The sequence below is a fragment of the Lithobates pipiens genome, unplaced genomic scaffold (assembly GCF_037356315.1).
Source record: "Lithobates pipiens isolate NorthernLeopardFrog02 unplaced genomic scaffold, aLitPip1_a1.2 Scaffold_8, whole genome shotgun sequence".
Taxonomy (NCBI): domain Eukaryota; kingdom Metazoa; phylum Chordata; class Amphibia; order Anura; family Ranidae; genus Lithobates; species Lithobates pipiens.
In genome coordinates this window covers 286,409,590-286,418,575 of record NW_027507903.1, presented here as the reverse complement: position 1 = coordinate 286,418,575, position 8,986 = coordinate 286,409,590, and the positions used below count along the sequence as shown (strand labels likewise).

Here is an 8,986-nt window from a genome sequence, read left to right as displayed (position 1 = left end):
AGTGGCCGACAACTTTTTGAGATTTGAGAAATTTGAGGTTTAGCAGGCGTTTGGTAAACGTTTGGGAAACGTATTCATTGTCTTAAAGAGCATCCGATTTTATTTGGAGTTTTCAGAGACAAATTTCAAGATGAGCTATTCAGTAAGTATCTATATATTTTTTCACTATTCTTATATGACTTCACACTCACAACTGCACATACACAAAGGAGAACAAAGGCTCTTGACATTATTGACCTAATATGGTCAGACTTTTTCGCTACATTTTCACTTCCTGTGAAGAACGCATTTCCTGTCCCTGGGTGACTATACTCACTCCTCCACTGTATCTATGTAAGAACTCATTGCTGCCACCCAGGCAGGACTACAAACATGTCTGCCTTTGTTTATTCCAATTACATGGGAGATGGGAAAATTAGCAGTTTACAGAAAAAAAATTAATTTGATAATGCTGTCTATTCACAGCATTTTTTGACAGGTCAGCGGGTACTTTCTGTACTTGCTGAAAATCATGAAAAATGAAAACTAAAGCAGCCATCACATCTAAGGACTATCTAACTTCAACATATTAAATGTTTGTTCTTGACTTTAATTGTCCTTTAAAATTCTATGTGAAGACGTTTATAATTTTTGTATAGAGTGGTGAGAATTTAGACACTGTGTTGAGTTGTTATTGTTATCTGTATTGCCGCTTAGGAGTGGTAATTTAAAAAATTCTGAGCAATTGGGGAGGTAAAGTCTTAAAATGGGGACACCCAATCCTGTGACAATTAAGATAGAAATTACATTCATTTTAGAGAGATTTTCTCAAATTTCCCGTTGCATCTCTAGGACAAGAAGTGATGAGAAATCTCCTGATCACAGGAAAAAAAGAAAAACTCCATAGGGGTTTTAACTCTTCCCTATACTATCTAAAATTATAACAAAAGGTTGTGGCTCAGCATACACTTTAAGAAAACTGTATACAGCGAGGAACGATGCCAAACATAGTCAGACATAGAATATGAGTTTACATTCACCTCATGTAATGCAGATCAAATATGAACATTTTTTTCAGAAACTTCACAATCATATAATAAACCATACAAAACAAAATCCAAATGAATGCCAATGTTACGCAACTTTTAAATATGAATTTAGGCTGATCTTCTTCTTTTCATTCATAGGGAAAAATGAACACCATCAACTATAGGAGAGTTGATGAGGCGAGCAAATGGGATAAAGTAAGGAGTGTAAAGGAGAAGTGGTTGGAAGAAGAACGCAAGAGAGAGGAGGCTAAAGAGAAACAGAGAAAAGCAGAGGCGAGGGCTAAAGAGCAGAAGAGAAAGGAAAAGGAGGAACAGAGAAGGAAGGAACAATTCAGAGAGGAGGAGGAGAGAAAATGGGAAATCAAAAAAATAGAAGAAAAGAAGCTGCTGGAAGCAGTTCGCAAGAGGGATGAAGCCAATTGGAGAAAAGCAGAGGAGGAGAGAGAAAAACAAAAGAGAGAGGAAAAAGAGGAACAGCAAAGGGAGGAAAAATGCAGAGAGGAGGAGAAGAGAAAATGGGAAAACAAAAAAAGAGAAGAGAAGAAGCTGCTGGAAGCAGTTCGCAAGGGGGAGGAAGCCAATTGGATAAAAGCAGAAGAGAAGATCGATGAACAGAAGAGAAAGGATAAGGAGGAACAGGGAAAGGAGGAAAAACTCATTAATGAGGAGGCGAAAAAATGGAAAAACAGAATAGGAGCAGAAAAGAAGCAGCTTGAAGGGGATCGCATGTACGAAGAAGCTACTTGGAGAAAAGCAGAAGAGATAAGAAAAGAACAGAAGAGAAAGGAAGAAGAGGAACAAAGAAGGATGGCAAAAATCAGAGATGAGGAGCAGCGCAAATGGGAACAGAAAAAAAGAGAAGAAAGGAAGCATCTGGATGATGATCGCAAGAGGGAGGAAGCTCAATGGAAAAAAGCAGAGGAGAGGAGAAAAGAACAGACGAGAAAGGATAAAGAGGAACTGAGAAGGAAGGAAAAATTCAGAGATGAGGAGCAGCGCAAATGGGACAAGAAAAAAAGAGATGAGAAGAAGCAGCTGGAAGAAGATTTTGAGAGGGAGGAAGCCAATTTGAGGAAGACAAGAGAAAAACAGAAGAGAAAGGAAGAGGAGAAACAGAGAAGGGAGGAAAAATTAAAATCTGAGGAGGCGGAAATATGGGAAAACAGAAAAAGAGAAGAGAAGATGCAAAGACTAGAGCAGGAGAGGCTGCAAGAAAATTACAAGAGGGAAGAAGCTGAATGGAAAAAAGCAGAGGAGAATAGAGAAAAACAGAAGACAAGGGAAGAAGAAGATCAGAGAAGGCTGGACAGAATCATAAATGGGGAGGCAAGAAAATGGGAAAACACAAAAGAAGAAGAGGTGAAGCTGCTGGAAGAATATCGCAAGAAAGAGGAGTCTAAATGCAGAAAAGCAGAGGAGAAGAGAGAAGGAAGGAAGAAAGAGAAAGAAAGGGAACAGATAACAATGGACAGACTCAGAGATAAGCAGACGCAAAGATGGGAAAACAGAAAAACAGAAGAGGAGAACAGGCTGGAAGAAGATCGCAAGAGAGAGGAGGCTAAATGGAGAAAAGCAGAGGAAAAGAGAGAAGAACAGAAGAGAAGGGAAGAAGAGGAAAAGAAAATCTTGGACGAACTCAGAGATAAGCAGACACAAATATGGGAAGACAGAAAAGCAAAAGAGAAGAAGCAGCTGGAAGAAGACCGCAAGAGAGAGGAGGCTAAATGGAGAAAAGATGAGGAGAAGCGAGAAGAACGAAAGAGACAGGAAAAAGAGGAACAGAGAAGGATGGACAAATTCAGAGCTGAGCAGGTGAGAAAATGGGAAAACAGAAAAGCAGCACAGGAGAAGCAGCTGGAAGAAGATCGCAAGAGAGAGGAGGATAAATGTAAAAGAGCAGAGGAGAGGAGAGAAAAACTGAAAAGATGGGAAAGAGAGGTACAGAAAAGGGAGGACAAATTGAAAGAGGAAGAGGCAAAAAGAAGGGATAAAAAATTAAGAGAACAGTGGATGCAGCAGAAAGAAGATCGCATGAGAGAAGAGGCTAGAAGAAGGGGGCTGATGAAAAAAAGAGATGATTAATGTGAAGAGAATGAGGGGGTTGATAGTTGAAGGAGAGGGAGAGTGGGGGGAAAGTAAGAGGGAAAAAGATAGAAAGAGAGGGAGAAAGGAAGGTCTCTCTCCTTCTTACCTGGGGCATGGGGGAGGAGAGGAGTGAGAGAGGGGGACATGCTCATAGGCGTGAGAGACCCCCTTTCCACCCTCTCTTTCTATCTCCCCCCTTACCTAAGAGAGAGGGGGCTAAATGGAGAAAAGAAGAGGAGAAGCGAGAAGAACAAAGGAGAAGGGAAGAAGAGCCGAGAAGAAGGGGGCTGAAGAAAAAAGAGATGAAAAAAGAGATGAGTAATGTGAAGAGAATGAGGGGGGTAATAGTTGGAGGAGAGGGAAAGAGTGGGGGGAAAGTAAGGGGGAAAAAGATAGAAAGAGAGGGAGAAAGGAAGGTCTCTCTCCTTCATACCTGGGGAATGGGGGAGGAGGCTAAATGGAGAAAAGAAGAGGAGAAGCGAGAAGAACGAAGAGAAGGGAAAAAATGGAACAGAGAAGGATGAAGATCGCATGAGAGAAGAGGCTATATGGAGCAGAGCAGGGCTCTGGGCGGCACAGTGGTGTAGTGGTTAGCACTGTCATCTAGCAGTAAGAAGGGTCGCTGGTTCAAATCCCAACCACGACACTACCTGCCTGGAGTTTGCATGTTCTCCCTGTGCCTGCGTGGGTTTCCTCCGGGTACTCCGGTTTCCTCCCACAAACCAAAGACATGCAGGTAGGTTAATTGGCTTTAATTTAATTGGCTTAATTGGTGTCTTTATTCAACTTTAATAACTATGAAACTACGAGAGAAGAATAGAATACAATAAAAAATATTGTACAATCCAATATACCGAATTCTTTTTTGATGCAAGGGAGAGTTCCCAGCATTACAACCAATCTGAAGATGCAACATGTGTACTTAAAACAGTTTCTACATATTTAGGTTACAGATAACATTACAGAGTCCATTGAAAATATAGGTGTTAAGATGGGAAAAGAAACAGAGGGGGCAAAGTTAGAAAAGAGAAAAGCAGAGGTGGGGGGGTTCGTTAGCCGAGGTGAGAGGTGGCGCCAGAATTTGCCTCCTGTGCCATGAAATTATAGCTGGTTATTGGCCATTTATGGCCCTCGGAGGTTAATTCCCTCATCTGAGTAAATAAAGAGGTTCCAGATAGCCCAGGTAGACAAGTATTTCTCGTGTTTATGTTATGCAGTAAGTACCAAGTCTTCTAGCTTACTGCATTCCTCCACCTTACGGATCCAATCTGCCACTGTCGGCGGGCTCTGCTGTTTCCACTGAAGCAGTATACATGCCTTCGCTGCATTCAAAAGATGGCGAATCAGTGATTTCTTGTATTTTTTGATCTGTATTTTTGACAGGTGTAAGAGGAAGAAGGCTGCGTTATCTGGTATTAAATAATCCGTAAATCTTTGGGTAAAGTTCCTAACTGTTCTCCAAAAATTCTAGAGTTCAGAGCAGGACCAAAAGATGTGAAGCATTGTGCCCTCCTCCTGCTCGCACTGCCAACAGCGGTCCGAAGTGTTGGGGAAGCATTTGTGCAACCTGGAAGGCGTGAGGTACCACCTCGTCCAGATTTTATAGTTAGTCTCCTGTGTTTTTGTGCAAATTGACGTTTTGACCGCACAGCTTACGATTTTCTGTTTTGGGTTTCCAAAAATTTGCAACCAAGCTCGCCCTCCCATCCAGCCAGACCGAGTAGATAAGGTTGTGTGGGTGGCGAGTTAATCAGCGAGTACATTTTGGACAGGATTCTTGCCAGTGGCTCAGTACCTGTGCAATACTCTTCAAAAGTGGTTAGTGGACGGGCAAAGTCCTGCGTGTCTGAGATCGAGTGAAGGAAGTGGTGTAACTGCACCACTTTCCAGAAGGGTAGTCGGTAGGTGCCTACCCCCTCAGTCAGTTCTGGTAAGGTGAGCCAACGTCCCGCTATTACAAACTTAGCGACATGGTCCAACCCTGCGCACCGCAACCCACCAAACTCAGAGGACTGAAGGCCTGGTGTAAGATCAGAATGTCCCAGAATTGGGTAGAGCGGAGAGTTGTGCGAAGTGAGGGACGACTGCACAGCCGTCTGTCTACTGTGACGTAGTGTGGTACCCATGAGTGGATGTGTTTTCAGTCTTGAGGGGAGAGAGGCGAAGCACCATAACGCTCCCTTTAATGGGATGTTTGTCTGAGCTTGCTCAATCTGCACCCATAGTTTAGTCCCTCTATTTCGTCTCCAGTCTAGCAAGCGTCCTATGTGTGTGGCCTGAAAGTATTGTTTAATGTCTGGTACTCCCAAGCCTCCCTGCTGTTTGGCAATGACATCTGTACCCTATTTAAGTGTGTTTTTTTGTTGGCCCAGATAAAGCGTGAAAAAAGGGCATGGACCTGCTTAAAGATAGAGTGTGGTATATGAATGGGAAGGGCTTGGAGGAGATAGAGGATTTTGGGTAAGATACACATTTTCAGGAGGTTACATCTGCCGAACCACGAGTGCAGCCCTCTATTCCAGTTTTCTAATAGGGTGTGGGCCTTGGTCAAGATACGGGGGAAGTTGAGCTCATATCTACTGGAATATGGTTCCTAAGTATTTTAGTGCTACAGCTGTTCACCTGAAACGAAAGTGGGCTTGCATTGAACGCATTACTGAAGGGGCGATGGCTATTCCCATGGCTGCTGATTTTGAAAAATTTATATTTAGATTTGATAGCGCACCATAGGCATCAAATTCTTTAAGAAGATTTGGGAGGGAGATCCTAGGATTGGTCAAAGAAAACAGCAGGTCGTCGGCATAAGCCGAGATTTTACAATGAATGCCACCTAGGGAGAGGCCCTGAATATCAGGGTTCAGGCGTATTTTGCATAGAAAAGGCTCTAGTGAGAGCGCAAATAGGAGGGGGGACAACGGGCACCCCTGCCTTGTTCCATTCATGATAGGGAAAGGAGCTGAGAGGAGGCCATTGCTTTCACCTGCGCCGTGGGGTTAGAATAGATACTGTTGATCCAATTGAGCATCCTGTCTCCCAGGTCTATATGACGGAGCACTGCAAGCATGAACTTCCAGTTCACCCTGTCAAACACTTTCTCAGCGTCGGTGCTCAGAAATACGCAGGGAGAGCCCTCAGTGCTGGCAACATGGAGGAGGTTTAAAACTTTAATGGTATTGTCTCAAGCCTCCCTGGTGGGTATGAAACCCACCTGTCTAGATGGATTAAAGACTGGAGATGATTTGCCAGCCTGGAAGACAGGATCTTGGTGTACAATTTTAAGTCTGTGTTGAACAGAGATATGGGTCTATAGCTTCCGCACAGGGTGGGATCCTTATCCTCTTTGGGGGATCAAGGAAATGTGGGCTTTTAACATGTCTCTGGGAAGGATTGCTTCTGTCCCAATTGAATTAAAGAACGCTACCATTCGTGGGCCTATAATGGGAAGGAAGATTTTGTAGTAATGAATGGTATATCCATCTGGGCCCAGGGCTTTCCCTAATTTCATGGAACTGATGGTCGTCTGCAGCTCTTCTAAGTTTATGGGTGTAAGCAGAATACAATTTTGGGACTTTAAATGAAGCGAGCATCAAAGACGTGCCCGCCTCCATCCCTATCAAAATATTAAAAATGGGGGGAGGGGGGAGAAGGGAAGAAAGTGGGACTTTAGATGAAGCACACAGCAAGTAAACAAGTTGGTCAAGCGACTAGAAAGTTATATTTATTCATATTTCATAATCCATAATCCACCATAAAACATTTTGGGCATCAAGCCTCTAAAAAAACATTTTGGGCATCAAACCTCTATAAGGTGGATCTTGGATAAGCATACAATGTATAGAAAATGTATCCCAATCCGACAGACCTTAACATTTGAAAAAAGCAGCAATGATAATTAATGCATATAGTACACTTTCATAATTTCATAATAAATTATATTGAATACAAATAAAATCAAATGATGTCTTATTGTTCCATGATTAAAGTAGAAATAAAAAATGATAAAATCTTGACGCGTTTCGCGGCACGACAACCGCTCATCAGGAGCAAAATCATGGAGTAAATCTAAAATAAAATAAAAAAATGAATTAAAAAAAATGAACAAAAAATAATAAAAAATAAAATAACAGAGATTGAGTAAGAAATATAAGAGGAAAAAAAGTATAATTTTATAGTTAATGAGGGCTATGCATCCAACTCACGTCTGCACCCACACACCAGCAGAATAGCATCGGAGATCGCCACAACATCGCAGAGCACAACTCCCGGTCACCACAAAGGCCAGCATGGGCGATACCCACCACAGGCACCTCCAAAGTGAAAATTTGCATGTGTGAAGTGAAGTGTGAATGAAAATCCCAAAGGGGAGCCTAAGCGAGAAAAATGTAAAATAAAAATATATTAATAATGTGTGTCAAAGTGGTGAGAAAAAAAAAATTAACATTTAAGTGTACCTATAGCCAAAAAATGGGCCATGAAAAAGTGAACATGATCCGTCACGTAGAGCAGGTGCACCGACTTTGTCCTGCCCCCAGCACCACGCTGACCGAGACAATACCGACGAGAGGAATACTTTCACCTGGGCGGCTCAGCCGTCCGGCGATTAGCGCCAGTCCATCTCCCCAGTGTGTCCAAGCCAAGCGATTATGAAATATGAATAAATATAACTTTCTAGTCGCTTGACCAACTTGTTTACTTGCTGTGTGCTTCATCTAAAGTCCCACTTTCTTCCCTTCTCCCCCCTCCCCCCATTTTTAAGGTTATGGGTGTCTCTAGCTCATCTCTAACATCTGTAGGGAGGGTTGGCATTTGGGAGCCTGCTACATAGTCGTCAACATCTGATTGAGCGGGTTGACCTCGCGGTAAATTATATAACAGCATAAAAGTCGCCAAATACATTTGAAATCTGTTGTGGGAGGGTAGCCTTCTGGCCATTCGGGCTGGTAATATGAGGGATATAGGCAACTTGTTTTAGTTCCCTGACAGCTCTAGCCAACGTTTTCCCACATTTGTCCACAGACTCATACACGAGTTGGCGGCAATGTTGTATGGCCGCTTTGGCCTTGAAATGCAGTAGGTCTGTGGTGTGTTTACGGATTGTCCCAAGCTCTAACTCTAGGGCCTGGGAGGGTGCATGCTTGTGTCATGCCTCTGTAGTCGATAAAGAAGCCAAGAGTTTTGAAAGCTGTGCTGATCGTTCTCTTTTTATTCTTGCTCCATGGCTGATTAAGAGTCCCCTCAGGACTGCCTTGTGGGCTTCCCATAGGGAGCCTGGGTTACAGTCTGGTGCATCATTCTCCTGGAAGAATAATGTAGTAATGCCTCGTACACACGATCAAACAATTCGGTGGAAAAGTCCGGCGGACAATCCGCCCGTGTGTAGGCTCCGGCCGACTTTTTTTTACCCAAAAGTCCGCGCTCGCATTTTGGCGGACAGTACGGCCCTGTGTGCACCAGGCCGCCGTACTTTTGAAATGAACTGACTTTTCCCGCCCGGAGAAAAGTCCGCTCATTTTGAGCGTGGCTCCAGGTAGCCGGGGCCAGTTAAGGAAGCGTCGCTGGACCCGTCACCTGGTATGGACTTAAAGGGGAATCCCTACGCAGAAAGATCGGTGTGGGGGTCCCCCCTAGGTCCATATCAGACCCTTATCTGAGCACGCTACCCGGCCAGCCAGGAAAGGGGGTGGGGACAAGCGAGCGCCCCCCTCCTGAGCCGTGCCGTGCCCTCAACATGGGGGGTGCCCTGGGGAAGGTGGGGCCGCGCGCCCCCCCACCCCACCCCAAAGCACCTTGTCCCCATGTTGATGAGGACAAGGGCCTCTTCCCGACAACCCTGGCCGTTGGATGTCGGGGTCTGCGGGCGGGGGGCTTATCGG

The 8,986-nt window shown here is 44.0% G+C and overlaps 1 protein-coding gene and 1 long non-coding RNA gene across 2 annotated transcripts; one reads left to right on the top strand and one right to left on the bottom strand.

The window, feature by feature from the left end:
* On the top strand, positions 1–3,141 carry LOC143962840 (uncharacterized). Its single transcript, XM_077472307.1, has 2 exons — positions 1–142; positions 1,167–3,141. Exons 1-2 carry the CDS (start codon positions 131–133, stop codon positions 3,108–3,110), a joined length of 1,956 nt encoding a protein of 651 aa, XP_077328433.1. The 5' UTR covers positions 1–130; the 3' UTR covers positions 3,111–3,141.
* Positions 3,142–6,809: 3,668 nt separating this feature from the next.
* On the bottom strand, positions 6,810–7,626 carry LOC143960316 (uncharacterized). Its single transcript, XR_013270298.1, has 2 exons — positions 7,313–7,626; positions 6,810–7,175 (listed from the first exon to the last, which is right to left on the bottom strand). It is a non-coding gene; the product is annotated as an uncharacterized LOC143960316 (long non-coding RNA).
* Positions 7,627–8,986: the final 1,360 nt, after the last annotated feature.